Source organism: Dermacentor andersoni, chromosome 4 (genome assembly GCF_023375885.2).
Source record: "Dermacentor andersoni chromosome 4, qqDerAnde1_hic_scaffold, whole genome shotgun sequence".
In the NCBI taxonomy this organism is placed as follows: domain Eukaryota; kingdom Metazoa; phylum Arthropoda; class Arachnida; order Ixodida; family Ixodidae; genus Dermacentor; species Dermacentor andersoni.
This window is the reverse complement of record NC_092817.1, coordinates 119,816,800-119,836,342: the sequence shown is the minus strand read 5'-3', so window position 1 is coordinate 119,836,342 and position 19,543 is coordinate 119,816,800. Positions and strand designations below refer to the sequence as shown.

At 44.8% G+C, this 19,543-nt stretch overlaps 1 protein-coding gene across 1 annotated transcript in view; it reads left to right on the top strand.

The window, feature by feature from the left end:
- Sdc (Syndecan) overlaps nucleotides 1–3,589 on the top strand; it is a 125,036-nt gene extending 121,447 nt beyond the window's left edge. The window contains exon 6 of the mRNA XM_050184643.2: nucleotides 126–3,589. Coding sequence (XP_050040600.1) covers nucleotides 126–295 — 170 coding nt within the window. The 3' untranslated portion in view covers nucleotides 296–3,589. The remainder of the gene's footprint in view (nucleotides 1–125) is intronic.
- Nucleotides 3,590–19,543: the final 15,954 nt, after the last annotated feature.

Below are 19,543 nucleotides of genomic sequence, written 5' to 3'. Positions count from 1 at the left end.
ATAATTTATATTGATCGTTATTACAATTCATATGTACTGTGTGGAGTAGCCACAGCTATGCATTAGACATGTTCTGCACAATTTGTGCTCTATTGCCAACCTTTGTTTGTTGTTCCTCTGTGCAGCGGTGATCGGTGGTGCCGTCGTGGGCCTGTTGTGTGCCATCCTGCTTGTCATGTTCATTGTCTACCGGATGCGCAAGAAGGACGAAGGAAGCTACGCCCTGGACGAACCCAAGCGGTCACCGACAGTTAACTCGTACATGCGCAGCAGCAACAAGGAGTTCTACGCCTAGAGAGAGATCGCCACCGACACTCGTGCAAAAGAGACGCCTCTCCTCCTCTTTCCCACTTGCCTGTACCCTCGGCTCGCGCAACACCAGCACCAAAGGGCAAGCCACAAACTTCTCACGTGAAAGCGTCGTCGAATGCTGCAGCTGCGGAAGTGTGCAACTAGAAATTTGTGCGGTTTGCCGTGTGGGTTCCCAAGCTCCATCCTGTTATTTTTTTCCCTCTCCACGTATAGTAACTCTTTTAACAACTTCTTTTTTTTCCTAGTTGCCTTCTTGTGTTCCTTGACACTGTTTTAACGTGAAGCGCATTCTTAAAAAAAATGACATTTTAAATACAATGTTCGGTTTGTTGTGCCTTATAGTTGTCACTCGATGTAACGAAATTTTTTCTTACATTAGTTGACTTTTTTAACACCGTGTGTCATCGTCCTGGTATAGTGCAGTCAATGACAGCTCCTTCCTGTCAGCCCTGCTTGCAGTAATACCATGTCAGCTGGAACTGAAGGGCCTTCCATTCAATGCTGCCTGTCAAATGCTGTCTGAGAGGTGTCTCTCCTAGTGCCATTTATTTAAGCCTTCTTACTTATAGACCATTGCTTTGGCGCTGTGGTTTTATTTGATGCAAGCTCACTGTCGGGGTGTAAGCAGCGGGAAAAGGTCTAGTGCCAGGACTCGTGGTTGTCCCCACGTTTCACATGTAAAGTTGCATTGGCAGTCAAAACAGGAAAACTTAAATTGGGTGCTTTGCAGATGTCCCTGCTGTCGCATTAAGGCACCAACAAAGGAATGCTTGTAGAAGCAAGCTATTTACTTTGTTCTTGGCTGGGGTAGTGGTGCAGCATTCAACTTGAACCACTCTTTACCTGTGTGTTCCATCTTGACAGCAGTGTCATAGAGATGTCTTGTTTGTACATTCCAGCTGCTGTTCGGGATGGGTTTTCTGTCGTCCGCTTTCCGTACAGTGACAACGTTCCTTGCATTTGCAATTCTCTGCTGGCAATTGGTCCTTTGTGGGATTTAGTTCCAGACTAGCCAAAAGCTGCAAGATGTTGCTAATCCATGTGCAATTACATTTCTAAGTTCTGTGGGTTTTCGGGTTGGTGTCTCATCGATGACAAAGCAGACTACCCACTGTAGAACACTCAGCTTGTTTCATGGAACCACCCAGTCTCTTGTCGGAGTTCTACTAAGGCCCCAATGCTCGGTTCCCTGCCAAGAGTGCACGTTGGTGAGCTCGTATAGGCTCTGCGCGTGTTCACAGACCAACGGTGTGTGTGTATGTGTAAGGCTTTGGCGTGTTGCCACAAAATGAGTGCAAAGTATATTGTTCCTCTTTTTCCACTGTTCCTCATTGCGCAACTTTGTACTGTTGTGTTGTCCACCAGAAGGCCTCCTCACCCTGACCAAAAGTCTACATTGCTGCACACCAACACTGAGTAACAAGCGATTGCACGTCAGCTCCAGCATGAAACGCGCATCAAGTTATCTTGACAAGCATCTATATACTTTCAAAAGGCTCGCAAACTTTCTGTTGCATTTATTGCTTATTTAGTGCTGTTGCCCCCGGGATAAAAAGATGCCTTGGGAGCGTAGTGTTCACAAATAAGTGGTCAGATGCAAGCGTTCAGCAGGCAGCAGCACTGGATAAGTAAATCTGCTACATTTGTGGTGTGTAGCAGTGCTCTCTGAAGTCTTCAGTTGAAGCTACAATTGGTAAACTCACCTTGTGGCTTAGGATGGGCTGGCCTTTCTAAGCTTTGTGGACAACACTTGCGTGTCTTCAACCTGCCCAAGACGTCTTTTTTACGTTTACCCCTGTGTACCCCCCACTCTCCCCTCACTTGAAGTGCTTATAGAGTTTCGTATTGCCCATTTTCTTTTTCTATACGATATACACATATACACGAATGGGATGTCGTGAAAGTTTGTGTGTGTCACTCTGTGCAAGAAGGGTATGGCTGTAGCTTTGAAATCTGGGATTGAATGGAACATCGGTGCTTTCAAGTGGAGAGCATTTCCATTGTCTCAACGGAGCCCACCTGCCCACGCATTCTGGGCCCTCTTATGCATCTAGCTTGTATGGAACTACAGCTTCCTTGGCTGTCTCGCCGACAGCCCTCTTTCTCGGTTTGTCTCAGTGTCTTTCCCCATTCATTTTTTTAGCATGCATGTTTAGCCTTCAACAGGCCTCACCAGCGTCCTCTCACTTTCCTTTTTCTTGTACATACTTCACAAACCGAGTCACCCCATGTGTCCTGAGGGAAATGAATGCAAAAGAACCGAACAGCCATGGGAGCATCCGGTACGAAGTTTGGCGTGCTTTGCACGCTCTTGCCTTGATTTAAATGCTTTGGGCTCCTTTCTCTTTTGCTTTTTTTTTATGTACCATGCCTGTTGTTGTTGGTTTTAGTGCATAGTGTGTTCAAAAGAGCCTGTAAATACTGTACACTTTTCCAAAATTTGCTTAAGGGATACCCAAGCTTGTCTTCAACATTGCAAGAGTAGTATTCTTTTATCGAACTTTGTATGTGTGACCACTGGATGTTCTAGCAGTTTGTGTGTCTTCATAAAGGTGGGGTCATCAAGAAATTCCTTTTTTTTAACTGAGCATCAGATGGCCTCCCCATTTACAATTTTAACTTCCTTGGAACTTGCAGTCCTGAACTACTGCTTTCTTTTCTTTGCTGTTACCTTTTCATTATGTGACCCTACCATGGGTTTCTATCTGGGCTGCAGTATATGAACAATACACAGGATATTTTAATTCAATGCCTTACAATTCCAGCCCTGCTCTTGAACCATATTTCTCAATGCTGGTCCGTTGTTTTGTCGTTCCGTAAAATTTTTTTTTACTACAGTGTGTTAACTGCGACCTGTGCTTGATGCTAAAATTTACCATTTCTTGCATTTCAAATAACCTTTAAAGTTTCCAGTAGACACTTTCTTTTTTTTTTCTGTTCACTGCTAGAATCTTAATATATTATATGCAAAGAGTGCGTGTTGTTGTAAGGTGTTTTCACACATCCACATACAACTGCTGCAAAGCATTTTTTTGTACATGTTTAATTTAAGACGTCGCTGCATCAAAGACCAAACAGTAGCTTCCAAATGTACCAAAACTGTGGTGTGTCCGCATTAGTCATCTTGGCTGCCTGTCAGCGCAACTGCAGACAGGCTCCAAAGAGTGGCACAGTTGAAGACACTGGTCTCGACCTTGTATTGCTGCGAAAACATTTTTGTACAGAGGTTTTCATAGTTGTCAATACAATAAATTGATGGATTTACAAAAAAAGCAAAGGTGTTTGTTGGCAAGTTAATCGCCGGTGAGGAGTGGTCTACTTGTCACACTCTTGGCTTGTGTCTGGGTGGTCAACAGGATTCGTCGGCATGTGCACGGAAACTAGCCAGCAGGGAACTGTTGATTGAAGATGGAAATGCCGTAATTACAACCACTCGCAAAAAATCCTTCATGTCAACAAAAATGAAGGCAGGAGGGGGGCAGTGGATGGGGCGAGGATAACGTTTGGCGGCGCCCTTGCTTTCACAAGAGCTAATATTGTACAGACTTGCTGAGAGAACAAATTTAGTTTTTGCAGTCAAGGATGGCCGCTTTCCTGGGTAAAAATTTCAGCAGCTGGCGAAAGTATTCGATTAGGTCTTCACACCGTGTTGTGCCGCACAGGCGAGTACAAGCTTGCGTTACTTAGCGAGTACGCAGCGAAGGGCCAACAGGGCCCTCTCTCAAAACAGTCTCCATCACTCCTTTTACGGAACATCTTCACAAATTTGTCCAGCTTGAGCAGCAAGAGCCCCCTACTTATGCAGATGTGCGCCACTGTCGAGACTTGCCATGAAAGGGTGAACGAACCAATTGACCCTTTCGGAGGGATCTCTCATTCCTGATGCCCTTGGCAGTAGAGAGGTTTCGTGGCAAGGAAGTGTCGGACAAAAGTGAAAACTAACATGGACGCGATGCATGGGAAAGTAGGACTATAGGCAAGGTAATTTGCTGGCACATGAACACATGGTTCATTTCATAGACGCGTGCCGCTGCATTTTTGATGTGTCTGCTTAAACACGCATGCATCTTAAAGGAAGGCGCTCTTGCGCGCCCCGTCTGCTAGCGGCAACAGCATCTACTCAGACTGCAACTGCGCAGCAAGATCGGCTGTTGTGAGAGCAGCAGACGAAAAATATGTTGTATATTTGCTGTGACACCAGAAAGACGCGAGTCTAAGGTATTTTGAGATGCAGAGGCAAAGGAGGGCTGCAGAGACTGCGGTAGGGTGAGTCTGAGCTATTCCTTAATAAGAAAGTGATGAATTGTGTGGTCTCGCGACGGCAAGAAGTTGCGAATAAGATGCGCTTGCAACAATTGACTAGTTATCTATGCATGGTCGAGGGAGGGAAAAGTGCCAAATGGAGTGCCGGTGGTTCACCGGCACTCCATTTGGCACTCCACTCCAAATTGCAGGCCTCCCTCAGAAAATGCAAATTTATTTTTAACAGAATTAAATGATCTTCACTCCTTATCACCAAATAGTCTACTTTGTCTGATTGGGGACATTAATATTAACACTCTATCGCCATCAAGGCCAGTGGTTTGCGAGTACCTTAACATTCTGTCAAAATGGGGAGTCAGTCCAACCATTAGTGCCTACACGCGAGAGGAATACATTGGAAGCAAAATGGTGTCATCTTGCCTTGACCATGTGAATGTAAGAGCCCCATTGGCTAGCACCGTTTCAGCGGTAGTAAAGTGTAAACTGGCCGATCATTATATTGTAGGCTGTCATCTTGCGTTTCAAGCTCCCTTTAGATCCCGCCCTAACCTTCATCGCCTAAACGTCCTTGATATCGCTAAATTTGACAGTCTTGTGGCCAATTATGACTGGACCAAATTTTTACGTAATGTCACGACGTCCACCGCTTATATGCGTTTTGTTGATGCAATCCGTTCTTTAAATATTACCGCCCAGAAAACAATCGCCGTGAAAAAACGCAACCCCGAACTTCCATGGCTAACGTGCGATATACTGACGGCTATTAAAGAAAAAGATGCCCTTTGGTCACGTTGTAAGCGTTGCCCAAACAATACACACCTTAGAGATCTGTACAGATCGCTCCGGAACAGGGTAAACGCGATGATTCGGTCGGCAAGGCGTCAGTATTACACTAAGACCTTTTATGAAAGCAAACACTCCCCCAAAAAGACATGGTCAGCCATTAATGAAGTATTCAGACGAAACACCAATCAACCTTTAGAAGATGTATTCGCAAAACATTTCAGCAACCTTACGTCAGCCGTTCAAGAATTTAATTACTCTTTTTCTATAGTGTCTTCACATCTTCAGCCTTTTGCTCCAGATGCGTCTAGCGCTGTTTCTAATACTGTACGATCGGCATTCTTGCCACCGGTTACTGCAGGAGACTTGCACAGCATCTTATTTAGCTTTAGACCTAAGGAACCACCTGGTATAGACGGTATCTCCATACATGATATTCAACGTAATTTTTCTGCGCTTGAATTCGTCCTTCTCTTCATTATTAATGGGTATATGGATCATTGCGTTATTCCCGGCGATTTAAAAGTGGCTGTGGTTAAGCCGCTCTATAAGAGTGGTTCTCATAGCAAAGTAGAGAACTACAGACCGATTTCCATTCTGCCTGCAATCAGTCAAATAAATGAAAAACACCTCCTCGTAACGATGACAAATTTTCTGAATAAATATAATGCTCTGTCACAAGCACAGTTTGGTTTCATCCAGGGAAAAAGCACTATTTCACTACTAGAAGAATTTACGGACACTATCTATTCAGCTTTTGATAATAATGAATTCGTATGTGCTCTTTTTTTTAGATGCAAGTAAGGCTTTCGATTCCGTTATTCACACATTACTTCTTGATAAGCTGGAACAAATTGGCTTCAGGGGCCCATTTATAAAGTTATTGTCTAGTTATTTTAGCAATCGCTCTCACGTGGTGCGCATAGGTGACTATTCCAGTACAAAAATAATGTTAAAGTCGGGTGTTTCCCAGGGGTCTGTTTTGTCTCCACTTTTATTTAACCTGTACGTCAATGATTTGCCTCAATTTGTATCAAAATGCCGCATATTCCAGTACACCGACGACACTGTCCTTCTATCAACTCGTGCATCATTTAATACATGCGTTTATAACCTTCAAGCAGATTCCACGTCTGTAATGGATTGGTGTACAAGTAACGGAATTGGAATTAATAGACAAAAGACAAAACTAGTTTCCTTTCATAATCCCCATAAAAAAAAATTGATCGTCCTGTGCCATATTTTGTTCCAGACTCTAATTGTATAAACTGCAAATGCATACCATTAGAGTTCGCAACTAATGTAAAATATTTAGGCATCATGTTTGATTCTCATATGACATGGAACACTCATTTTACAGGTATTAGCAAAAAGCTACGTTCAGTATCCTGTCTTCTGTATAACTCTAGATACCTGTTCCAGCTTTCTGTCCGGAAAGTCATTGTTCACGCACTTGTGTACAGCTATCTTAGATACGGAATTACCACATTTTATCACTGTTCATTTACATGGTGCGCAAAATTGAATTCTATTCTGAAATCTGTTCTTCGCAACGTTGCATACAATGAGACCATTCTCCCTAATAATAGTCTATTTTCCTTTTTGCAGTTACACTCATTTGAAGCATTATTTTTTCAAACTGTGGTGATAAAGCATTTTTGGAAGAGTGATTTTCTTTTTCCGTTGATTCCTGCCAGACCACTGAGATACCATAATACGTTCACTACCCCGCGGTGTTATACCCGTTTTGGTCGTTATACCTGAAAATATTATGTTCCTAACGTTTTTAATTCTGTACCCACTAAACTGTACTCTATCTCATCAAAACGGACACTCAAACTGTACCTCAAAACTAATTATTCCTCTGTTTAGTTGTCATTCATTAGAGCCCGTCCTATAGTTTCGATTAGTTTCGTTTGGTCTAGATTGGTGTGTATCCTTGTCTGTTTCACTTTGTATCTTTTCTAGCTTGCGTTTGCTCATAGCTAACGTTTTGTTTGTGGTACTTTGCTTTTGTGTTGTAGCCTCCTTTTTCGTTGTAGTTTGCTTTTTGTTTTGTAAATTGCTTCAGTTTATAGCTTGCTAACCTTGCTTTATTTTTATTTTTTTTTTGAGTACTTGTCGCTGACTGCCGAGTACAGCCCGACAAGCCTCCATGGCTTGAACTGACCGGTTTTTTGAATGTGTAATATTTTCATGAAATAAAGGACATTATTATTATTATGATTATTAACCGGCAGCAAGCACAGTGAGGGAATCGGCTGTGCAGGTGGAAAGCCACTCAAATGGGAACCCTATAATATACCGGTGACAGACTCGGTGATTTTAGCCTCTTTATTTCGGGACCAGCAGCCATCTCAGCCTAGTCATATTGCTCGTGTTAAAGTAAAGCACGGTGAAATGCCTTTTGGTTGAACACCGCTCGAACGAACTCCTTCGCTGTACAAGATGCTCTCGTCCACGCAGCGTTGTGGCACATTCTGGATGGACAGATGGATGCTATCAGCGTCCCCTTTGGAACGGGCTGGTGGGTTGCCTCACCAAGCTCTTCTTGTGTTGCCTAATGTCCTACCTATGTTAAAAAAGGACAGGAAAAAATATGCAAATTCCCATAACCAAATCTTCTGTACCCGTATTGTGAACTTTGCTTTTGCACGCTTCCTTGTTGTTTCCCTGCTTCCACCAATCTTCCACTTGCTGCTTACTAATCTCTACTGCAGACATGTTTACTTTCTTCCTGCTTTTGTGAACCCAAGGGCTTCAAGGAGGCCAGAGATGCCTAAATCGACTGCCGGGCAGGTATCTTCATACTAATAAATCATGCTTCATAGTTTTCGTAGCTTTACCGCAGCAAGCACATGCTTCTTCCTTCTTATATCTTGCTTTACAAGTGCGGGTTCTTGGGCATCCTGATCTCGCTTTGAAAAGTAATAAGCGTCCCTTTGAGTTATCGTAAATTGTGGCTTTCCCGATTTCATTTTTCCCTCTTAAGTAGTTATCATAGATTGTTTCTTTTCCATTACTGCCACCCATGAGATTATCTCAGCTCCTCCGACTTTCCACTTGACGTCCGTTGTTGCTGTGTTGCTCACCATACAGGTCGAATACTAATACTTGCTGCTAAACTTCCTAGTTCTTTTCATCCACTGTGAATCGATGCTATTCCTGTACAAATACCTGAACACTCTCCCAGCCCATTTAATTTCTTCTAAATTCCTCAGTCGTTCTTCATAATTAATTTTACTGTGAGCTTCCCTCACTTCAAAACTTGTTCAGCCCATATCATCCTGCCTGCACAGCTTCATTTGTAGTCTTCCCGTGAGCACCCAATGCAAGGCGTCCCACTGACCTTTGGTTGCCATCAAGTCCTGATTGTACACCTGATTTCAAGAAAACAACCGCATTTCCAAACGCAAGTCCTGGAACCATTACACCATTCCACATACCCTGGAGCACCTCGTATCTTTTGTATCACCATAGCACTCTGTGTTTCGTTATGGCCGCATTTCTCTTCCTTTTTGCTGTTATTTTTTACTATGTTTCTATATATCTATCGCCTTTGTTTATTGATATACCAACGTATTTATATTCTTTTACCCGAGGTATTTCCTGGCCCTGAATTGAGTCAGTTCACTGTTTTCATTGAATACCATAATACCCAATTTTTAACACTAAATTTCAGACCTAGTTTCTTGCCTTCCTTCCCACAGATATTAGCCAGACATTGCAAATCACTTTGCTTGTTAGCTATCAATACAATGTCGTCCGCATAAAATAATCCTGAGAGTTGCTGCTCTACTACTGTACCCGCCTGTTTGTATGAGAGATTAAACCCGATATTACTTCCTTCTAGCGCCCTCTTCATCCTCACCATGTACATCATAAACAGCAGCGGGGATAAAGGGCACCCCTGCCTCAGTCCCTTGTTGATATCAACTTTCTCCTTGCTCCTCATCTCTTCCCATTCAATGCAAGCGGTATTTTCTAGGTAAATCTCTCTCAAAAGCTGTATACAATCTTCACCCAAGCCTTCCCCTTCCAGAATATCCCACAAAATGTTGCGGTCTACGTTGTGATGCGCTCCTGTAATGTCTATGAAGGCTACATATAACCGTCTCCTTTATACTCTGTATATTTCAATAAACTGAGTAAGGACAAATAAGTTATCATCTAAACGCCTACCTATTCTGAAGCCATTCTGAAGCTCTCCCAAAGTGTCATTATTCTCTGCCCATGCTTGCAGCTTTAATTTAATTGCCTGCATTGCTAACCTGTATATTACCGATGTGATGGTCAACGGTCTATACGAGTGAATTCTGTCTTTATTCCCCCTGCCTTTATAAATTTGATTCATTCTACTTTATTGCCAGCTGTCTGGTATTCGCCTATCTTTTAAACTATTTTCGGCTGCTTTCAACTCAGGTTCCTTACTTTTTAGACCTAGTTCATTGATCAGACTAACGGGAACCTCGTCTAGCCCTGTGTCTCAGCGCTTAAGAATTTTCTCTTCGGCTTTCTTTCAGTTGAAATTTGTCAGCACCAGCTCCTTGTACATCTGGCTATTTCATGTTTTTCCTCAAGTGAAACCTCGTCATTGACTTGGAAAGATTCGGCTGTTATTTTTCGGATGTAATGTAATGCCGCATCCTCCTCCAGTTTGTTTCCATCTTCATCTAGAATATACTGTTGTATTGTTCCAGACATCCTGCCTAATAAGTTTATGTGGTTCCAAAATATTCTAGGTGCGGCCTTCTTTTTCTCACGTATTTCTGACACACAACGTTAGCTTTCACCTACCTTTTATCTTTGTTTGAATCAGTATTTGCAGCATAGATTTCTTTCTCCCGGTATATTTCCCGTTTTCTGGCTATTCATTCTGCGGCAACTGTGCTTTTTTTGCCTGCATGTGCTCTTGGGAGGCTTTCTGTCGTTTGGCGATAGCTTCTCGTATTACCCTGTTCCACCAGCTTTTCGGTTTTTTCCCTTTCGATCGAGCCATGTTGGTTCTTTTTCCGTATTTCCAGTCATTTGCCAAGTTCTTCCTTGACTCTTGTGACTATATTTGTTATTTGCTCAGCGTTCAAATTTGGACTGGCCATTTTGTGCTCCTTCGTCTCTTTCGCAACTACATATCCCATTTTCAAAATGATGCGTTTATGGTCACTCCCTATGCTGGTATACCCTTCCTCATCAATGGCCATTTCTCTCAACTTATCATGAATTTCTTCTGTCATCAGACAGTAATCAATGGTTGATTGCCAGTTTCCCACTTCCCACGTAGTCTGCCCGTCACACTTATTTATTTATTTGTGATACCCTCAAGGTACATAGTTGTACATTGCAGCGGATAGGGGCGAGGATACATTCCAAAAGTAAAAAAATACAGGATTAGTTCTAGGAATTCACAAAGCAGAGAACAAGAGATATGAAAAACTAGTAATGTATTCATAACAACCAAGAGAGAGACTTCAATAATATGAAAATACAGAAAGCGTACACTTTACCAAGCAGACAAAGTTCACGAATAAGTACGTAATTATGCCATTTGCCACCATACATTAGGCCCTATATTCATGACAACGAGGTTATGTTGCTCGCAGAGATCTAGCATTGTTTTTCCGTTGTCGCTACAGCAATCTAGACCCTGTACGTGGGCAGTCATGTCGCCTAATATGATAATTTCGGCATCATTCCTGAAACTATTAATATCGGCACTTAGACATTCTACTAACTCTTGATTCTTCTCTGTGTAATTATTTCTGATCCACAAATACGTTGCACCCAGCCAAGTTCTCTTTCCACTCATTGTGCGTGATAAACAAAGATGCTTTTGACATTTTGAAATTACTTTTTTCCATTTGGCTCCCTGATGGATGCGCATTCAGACTCCCCTCCTTTTCTTTCCGATTTAGTTCTGTCGCACCTTTCCCAAACATATTTCTCAATCACTGGCAGCTCTTCAGAGTCTCCAAGGTGCGTTTCAGTAACCGCATACACCCCTATTTGTTCTCTATTTAACTGCTCCTCAATCTCTACCCACTTTTTCTTTCTTCTGCCGCCCTGCATGTTTATGTAGCCTGTTGCATGGCGAGCTCTCTTTCTTGTTTTCCTCCTTTTTCTCTTATTGACGGCGATACTATACCGAGGTTCCCCTACTTCTTCATTACTACCTACACTGGCCTCCTGATTGCCCGTGGGGCCCCCAAAAAAAGCAACCGTGCGACCAGCAAGTCGCCAGCCCACATCTCGTCCAAGCCTGTGATTGAAGTCGATGCTGTCTCGTTGGAAGCCACCAGACCTTCTCGCTTCCCTGTTTACTTCAACAACCTCGAAACCTTTCTCTCGGCTCATTGCCTATGTACCCTCATAAGTAGCCACTACAGCTCTTCGTACGTGACTGTCACGTGCAGGCACCTCCGGCACCGTGCACACCACGATCTGCACTTGAGGGGACAGCTCGTGCAAGTCGTCTACCCCCTTTGCCTAGTGCTGGGCTAGCCCTGTCCCTTTTTTGTTTAGGACGTCATTTAGCCCACCTGCTACTACGAAAAGGTTGCGTCCGTGGGCATTTTCCGCGAGCTTTGTTTTGGCTCGCTCCATGACAACGCCCAATGTCCGTCCTGGAAATGTACCTTTCGCCACTCTTTGTCACCTTTCAGCCCTCCACAGTTACCTCTGAGCACCTAGCCAGGTTTGAGTCGCCGGCGATAATCACCTTTTCACTCTCTCTTACTGCCGAGGCCTCTCCCTACTTCCTTTTGCCATCCTTTTCTGTATGGTTTGGACTTGACAAGGGGCTATAACTCCTGCGTTCCTGCCTTTCCTTAGTGGCCGCATCATGGTAGGTGCAGCGCTTTCCCGCTACCCCCTCCCCACATTGCATGCATTCCACGTGCTTTGTTGACACTCCCTCTCCTGTCAAGTCAGCAGACTACGCTGCATTGTCACGACCATTCTCGTTCACGATGGCGGCCCTGTCCTGTAACATCATTCTCGGCACATGGCAAAGCGCCACCTGCACGCTAGGCGCCACGAAAGTGCTATTGGTGTTTCAGAAGACTACCGGCCTTCACGAAGCTCGCTGAATTGAGTATGTGTGTGTCTGTGACTGTATATGTGCCATTTGTGTGCTTACGTGCATATCGTAATTATCGACCCGCCGGGGTGGCTTAGCAGCTATGGCGTTGCGCTGCTAAGCACGAGATCGCGGGGTCGAACCCCGGCCGCGGCGGCCGCATTTAGATGGGGGCTAAATGAAAGAACGCGCGTGTACCGCGCAATTATTGGTTGCACGTTAAAGAATCCCAGGCGGTCAAATTTCACCCGGAGTCCCCCACTACGGCGTGCCTCGTAATCAGGTCGTGTTTTTAGTCCGTTAAACGCCTGAATGGAATGTAATAATTATAACCCAACGCCTACAGTAACACGCAAGTTGATTAGCCAGGCTAACGTCTCTGAGCATATCATTTAAGTTTGTATCTCTTTCTCTCGTCTACAGAAACCTCGCGTGTATTTCGTTTTGCTTGCATGAACTTGTGAGAAGTTCAGGGTGTCTACCAACCGGGAAAACCGGGAATTCTCAGGGATTTTGAGTAGTCTGGAAAAGCTCAGGGAAATCTCAGGGAATTTGTGCTTCTATCAGGGAAAATTAGCTGCAAATTTGTTGAAAGGGAACGAAAGTTGCGGTAATGCTGGCTTGGAATAACAGACAGCAATCTTAACGAATCGTCTTCCTTGACGGCCTTTCGTCAGCTGGAGGAGTTGCCAGTGTACAGCCAACGACCCACTTTGCGGATGCCCGATAATTCGGGCGGTTTCGCGGCACCACCACGTACGCCGTAGAATCACTGTGTCAGAACGTCTGAAATTTCGCACTCAAGAACCCTTCGCCTTCCGATTTTCTGGACTTCTTGCCGTGACCGCAGGTCCGAAACGGCATTAATCAAAGCCACCACCACTGCCATTTTGATTACCTGGCCACCTCGAACCGGCGCTGAAAGAATTATATCGAAAGAATTCGCCGCTGTAAGCAATGGCATTGACTCCGCCTTTGTGGTTCTCGCGATTGGCTTAGAAGCGTGCAAAGCACGTAGCGTTGCATAATGCTGGTTTCCGAAAGTCAGCTTCGCCTCTGTAAAGAAATGTCACTTCGTGAAGTATACACAAAAGTATTGCGGTGAAGCGTAACACGCGTGGGAAGGGGCAATTGCCACGGGACACAGTATGTATTCCTTAATTATACACGTGCGCACCCGGTATCTCCTGTCACAGTACGATCACCAATATGCCTAATAAGTGTACCGACAGGTCTTCAGAGCTTTTTCGAATGTGCCTGTGGCGGTTTGAGCCCTTAAGGGTAGTAGAAGACATGCATTTATTTTTTCGAACTGGCCGACTTTTCGGACGTTTTCGCGACCCCTAGGGACCAAGAAGATGCTTAAATGGTCCGTGGGGGGAACGCGCGGCGGAAAGAGGACGCGAACAGAAAGGACCTACGCATTGAGGAATGAACGGGAAAGGAAACGTGCTGCGGCCGCCTTGAAGGAGCTTGAGCTCAAAAAACGAAGTTTTGGCTAACGCCCAGATGCAGGTGTCCCTCATACAAACCAAAATAAACTCTTTAGAGCAGTGAAGCACAACACTGAGGCGTCGTACGCGGGCTGAAAGTGTCAGGACAGTTGAGGATGACTTACGAGCTGTTGCGAGAGAATCTAAATTATGACAAAGTTTGGTCCTCATACCACTGAGCTTGCTATCAGTTCATTGAAATAGCTCATATACGAAAATACTTGCTTCTGTGTGCATCTCCTTTTTATTTGTATTTGAGACTGTCCAACTTGATTTGCAATTTTTTTCGAAGACATTTTATTTGCTGCGCACTTTATTAACCCCTCCCTTCTGTTCCCTTTCTGAATATAGTAAGCACTGCTCCTTATTATTCAAACTGGATTAAGGAGGAGGAAATAACTTTATTGTGAGCCCTGCGAGTTGGTGGGGAGGGCCAAAGGCCCCGCTTAGGTGACGGCCAGGAGTTCGTGGCTCCTGGCGGCATCCCCGGCCCGCTGGACGGCTCATAGTTGATCCTCGAGGGCGGGGCTGAGCAGCGCGGCTTCCCAGCGCGTGCGAAGGCTGCTGCTCGAGGCCGCGTTCTCTTTATTATGTATCCCTCGGAATTCCCTTAATATATGCTCCCAAGTGGCTCTGGATTCACATGTTTTGCATTTGTCCGTTGGATATACATCCGGATATATGATGTGCGAGAGCGCAGGATTCGGATACGTCCTAGTTTGTAAGTGCCGCCATGCGACAGACTGCTTTTTTGTCAATTTTGCGTGAGGTCGCGGGAATATGCCCCTCTGTAACCTATAGTGTTTCGTGATGTCATTATATGCGGTCATTCTGTCCTCCCCTTACCACTCATTTACCGCACCGTCACGTCCGGAGGGTGTCGGGGCGTCACCTGCGACTGCGACTCGGTCCGTAAGCCCTCGAGCCACTTCGTGTGCCGCCTCGTTGTTGCCGTCCTCCGCGAGAATGTGAGCGGGTGTCCAGGTGATGTACAGTCTAGCCCAGTTATAACGAAGCCACTTATAGCGAAATAGCGCTTATAACGAAGGGATTTCAATTTTCCATTCCAATTTTTGCATTTTCAATACATTTTGGGTCCGGTTTTAACGAAGTAAATATGAGCGCGTCAGCGGATATAACGAAGAGATTTAATACCAACCGAAAAATAATCTGTCAGTCAACACGTTTTTGCGTCCTTGAGGCGATTTTTTCCGCGAAAATGAGAGCAAAATTCGGCTGACGGCGTCCTTTCGTGGCGTCGTTTGCTCTCCCGCGGAGCGAAAGGTTGCTTCACTGCATCGCATGGCACGCCGGTCTCGTGTTGTGTCCCTAAGCCGGTCACCTCCGCAGCAGCTATCGCAGCTGTTGACACGCTACGGATGTACCTCGGGAGTCCGGAGTTCGACCAGATCTTTGGTTCGCAGTTGGATGGTATGGAAGCCGCAATCCTGAAGTCCGCACTCGCGAAACGTGTTCAGTGGACGCTGGACCACTTATTTCAGCGGCAATAAATCAGTATGCCCATGTTTGCATTTTTTTTCATAGTCCACATATTACGAATTAGCGGATATAGCGAAGTGATTTCCGATTCCCGCCGACTTCGTTATAACCGGGCTAGACTGTATATCTTTATTTTGCAATTTTGACCTCCTGCAAGAAGAATGCGTAGTGCCTTCGGGGAGATTCGGCCGTTGTCAAAGTTTATTATTGCCGTCTGAGAGTCGCTGACTATCATGGTTGCGTTAGTCTGAGCTACTGCGAGCGCTATGGCTACTTCTTCCGCTATCTCGTTGCTTGTGGTGCGTATCGTCGTGCACGTGTTGCACCGTTTCTCCCTATCGATTACGGCTGCCGTAAACCCCCGTCTGCGACTGTATCGAGCCGCGTCTAACGAACACTGCGTCCTTGTCGCTGCCGAATTTCTTCTGTATTTGCTTCGCTCTGTTCTCTCGTCTGTCCTTATTGTGTTCTGGGTGCATGTTCTTTGGTATTGGGGGTATTACCATTGTTTCCTTCGTCTCTCTCGGGATGTCCACCTTGACACCGTGCTGTGTGTGGTAACATATGTCTAGTCTCTCTAGGATGTCTCTGCCTGCTCCAGACTTAGAGAGGCGTTCATATTGTGCCTTACATTGCGCTTCAATGAGCTCGTTTGTCGTGTTGAGCAACTTGTCCGTGCTGGTGCTGATCGGTAGTCCTATGGCTAGTTTGTATATTTTCCGAATGAGGCATTCTAGTTTGATCAAGTCGTTTTTTTTCTCACATGCTTAATAGAGAGTGACAGCATCGGGCGACATGGTTTCCCGTCTTGAAATGTGTCAATAAGAAAATTGTAGAGCAAAATGAAATATTTCCGATACAACTTTCTTTTGCTCAATACGTACTACATAAAAGTTTTCTTTTTTTTTTTTTTTTCGAGCGTGAAGCAGCCCGCGAATGCTCGCAAAATTGTCGCGCGACTGGCCGCTCGAGGCACTTTGCGTGTATTCGCGGACTTCTTTCACGCTCGGAAAAAAATTCCCCGGCGATTACGATACTCACTAATGCGAATTTTGAGCGCAGCTGTTTAGGTGTTTTGAATTCGCGATATATTGTGACAAAGAATTTGATTCTGAACGACAGGGTCCTCTCGGCGGCGGCGCTGAACCTCTGCTCGGGCAGCTAGTTTAGCAGCTGCGGCAGACGAAGTACTTCCACAGGTTGTGTCGCTCGTTGTGCAGAAAGAACTGGCTGACGCTATTTTGTATTACGATTATATTGTCGCGTGGTAGTAACAGTGGAAGACGACACAGTGTCGCAACTGTGAGTTACAAAGTTACCTCTTTATTGGGCGAACTTGTGCCCAGCGAAACAAGTAACACTCAAGCACGACAGCGGCGAGCAGAGTCCGCGATCGTCGGAAATCTGACCTGCGCACGTCAAGCGCATCGCGTCGGCTTTTATTTATGACTCGTCCAAGGTACCGGTGTAATCGCTGGTGCCCGCGTGGCTTAATTCCAGAAAGCACTAAACAACTCGCGTCGCGCATACAACCAGATTAGAAAAGTCGCAAACCATGACAATCGAAACAAACGCGAACGATAACAAGGAAGCGCGAGCGAGAGCTGACACAAGCAGACGATAGTACGAAACGAGCGGTCGGGCGGTTCCGCATGACACCAGTTTCCCCGCGTACACGTCGCTGAAGGGGCCACTCTCATTGGTCTCCGCCGATCGCGGCTCGCCTCTTTCATCCCACGCTGCGCGTTTGCTCTTTGATCTTTCGTTGTGCTCGTTCGTTCAGTTACGCCGCCGACGCCGACGTTCGCCGCAGGAACGGGCGCCTAAAAGCTGCGCTCTAAAACACTTTTATGTAACACGTATTGAGCAACAGAAAATGGTATCTGGAGTTTTTCATGTTGCTCTACAACACAGAAGGTGAACGTTGCTTCTAAGTAATGCGCCAGAACGGCCAGCGATACAGAGCGCTACCCTAATCTAACAGAAAAAAAAATACCGTTTAGAACCAAACGCGCAACTGAGGAGCCACTCTACAGGGTGATCATTTCTAAGTTTTAAGAAACTTTCAAAAGTCGCCTGTGCCGGTTAGCATAATTCTTGTCCGTGAGCTGGATTGTTCGAAGACGCGTACATTACCAGCACGAGAAGTGGAAGCACATTAACAAACAATACATTAACAAAAGTTTACTAATTAACTTCTTAATTAATCGCTTTGCTGCACATATTGCAATTTACGTATTGTAGCCGGTGAGCTTTCACGACGTGTCCACTTGAAACAAACTTCTAAGACGGCAGTGGTTTCGAAATATCTTCCACATTGCGGAACGGTATACATGGGCTTTCCGGTTACTTTCGTACAGCAGTGAATAAAAGAGCGTTTGTTAAAAAAAGTAAGTGGAACAACAGTGCACGTTTACGGCACGTTTGATGCCGCATATATAGAAACTGACGTCATTGTGTAAATTTTAAGTGAATACGCCTTGCAACCTCACCGGTTACAATTCGTAAATTGCAATATATGCCTGAAAGTAATTAATTCAAAAGATAATTAGGGGATGTTATTAATTTGTTAAATATGTGTTTCGATTTCTCGTGCGAGTAATGTCCGCATCTCTGAATATCCAGACCACGGAATAGATTTGTGTTATCTGCCACTTCATATTTCTAAAAATTCCATACAATTTACAAATGTTCACCCTGTATAATGCTTCGCACCACGATAATTCGCCTTAAGAGTTTTGACTGTACATATTATAGGGATGTAAGGAGTAGTATTCCTCTTGCCGAAACTGCTACAGACACTACAGAAGTATCTCTTGTTCGACTACAATTGATCAGAGAAGCTGCTCGGCTTAGAAAGAAAAATGAATGTGTACGAGGCGGGCATGGCGAAATAGACTTCTATCAGTGGCGACTGAAGTGGAGCAGTACCCGCATTTTAGCCCTCGCAATGACCAGTGCACGGGTGGGTAAGTATAGTCGCAGTTCTGTAACTTGCATTTTACTGTTAGCATTAACACACAGACGCTAAAGGGCTTTTGGGTAATTTCTTCTGCAACTGGAGATGTTCGTTGCGCCGAATTATCGTCAGTTGCTGACGCCGGAGCATTAAACGGTAGCAAAATCAAATTTCAAACGTCGTTTGATGGCTAAAGGTCAACAGGCGAGATAAAGCCAATAACTTGGTGGGGCGGCCCGCACGAAGCATTTTGACAATGATGAAATTTACCCACACCTCGCGCTGTAGTGGCGGTAATCTGTCTCACTAAGTTGTGTGAAAGACATCTTTTTGAGAAAGTGTTTATCACTGTCACTATACAGCCTAGTGTGTGCTAATTTACTGCCGTTTATCGCGGTGCTTAGGTAAATCCACCCTCAAAGGATAAAACGCTTAGGACAAATATGACTTCGCAGGGAATTTCCAGGAGTGTATACGGAGAGCGCAGCGAATCACTTTTAGCCAGGAGCGTATTAAAAGGCCACTAAGATTAGTTTATACACTCAGGGATAACACATTATTTAAAATCTATTTTCATTGATTTGATGCAGTAAGGTCTATTGTTATTGACGAAAATTTAAATGGTAGAACTTTCCTTTTATGAATTTCGCTCCAATACCTCAGTGCCGATACGCCAGTGGGTCGTCACAGATGCAAAGTATTAACGCGAAAGCGTTGAGGGCCCCGTGTCACAGAGAGCCCGGCGTCGGACGTCGCTTCGGCAAAAAGAAGTTTGAACTACGCATACCCAGCTACGCAGGCCCTCCATGTGGCGCAAGGAAATGACTGAACAAATTGATTTTTTCAAGGTAAAATACATAGAAAAATCGTAAAGTATGACTTACACACAACCTACAGACATGATAGCGTCTGATTGTAATTTGAATGTACGAGAAAACAAGTCATTTACGCGGAAACTCAAACACAAACACCTTTTAGCGCGATAGCGTTTTCCAGCTGCTGTTTGAGGTCTGTTTTTGAAGGAGCGACACAGCCCACTTGGTTCCTAGCACAACATAAAAAAACAAACACAAAGCTCGCCTTTGTGCATAGCGTTCGCCGCCAGCGTTTCCCTGTGAACATTGCAGTTACATAAACTGCAGTCGCCGGGAAGCGTGA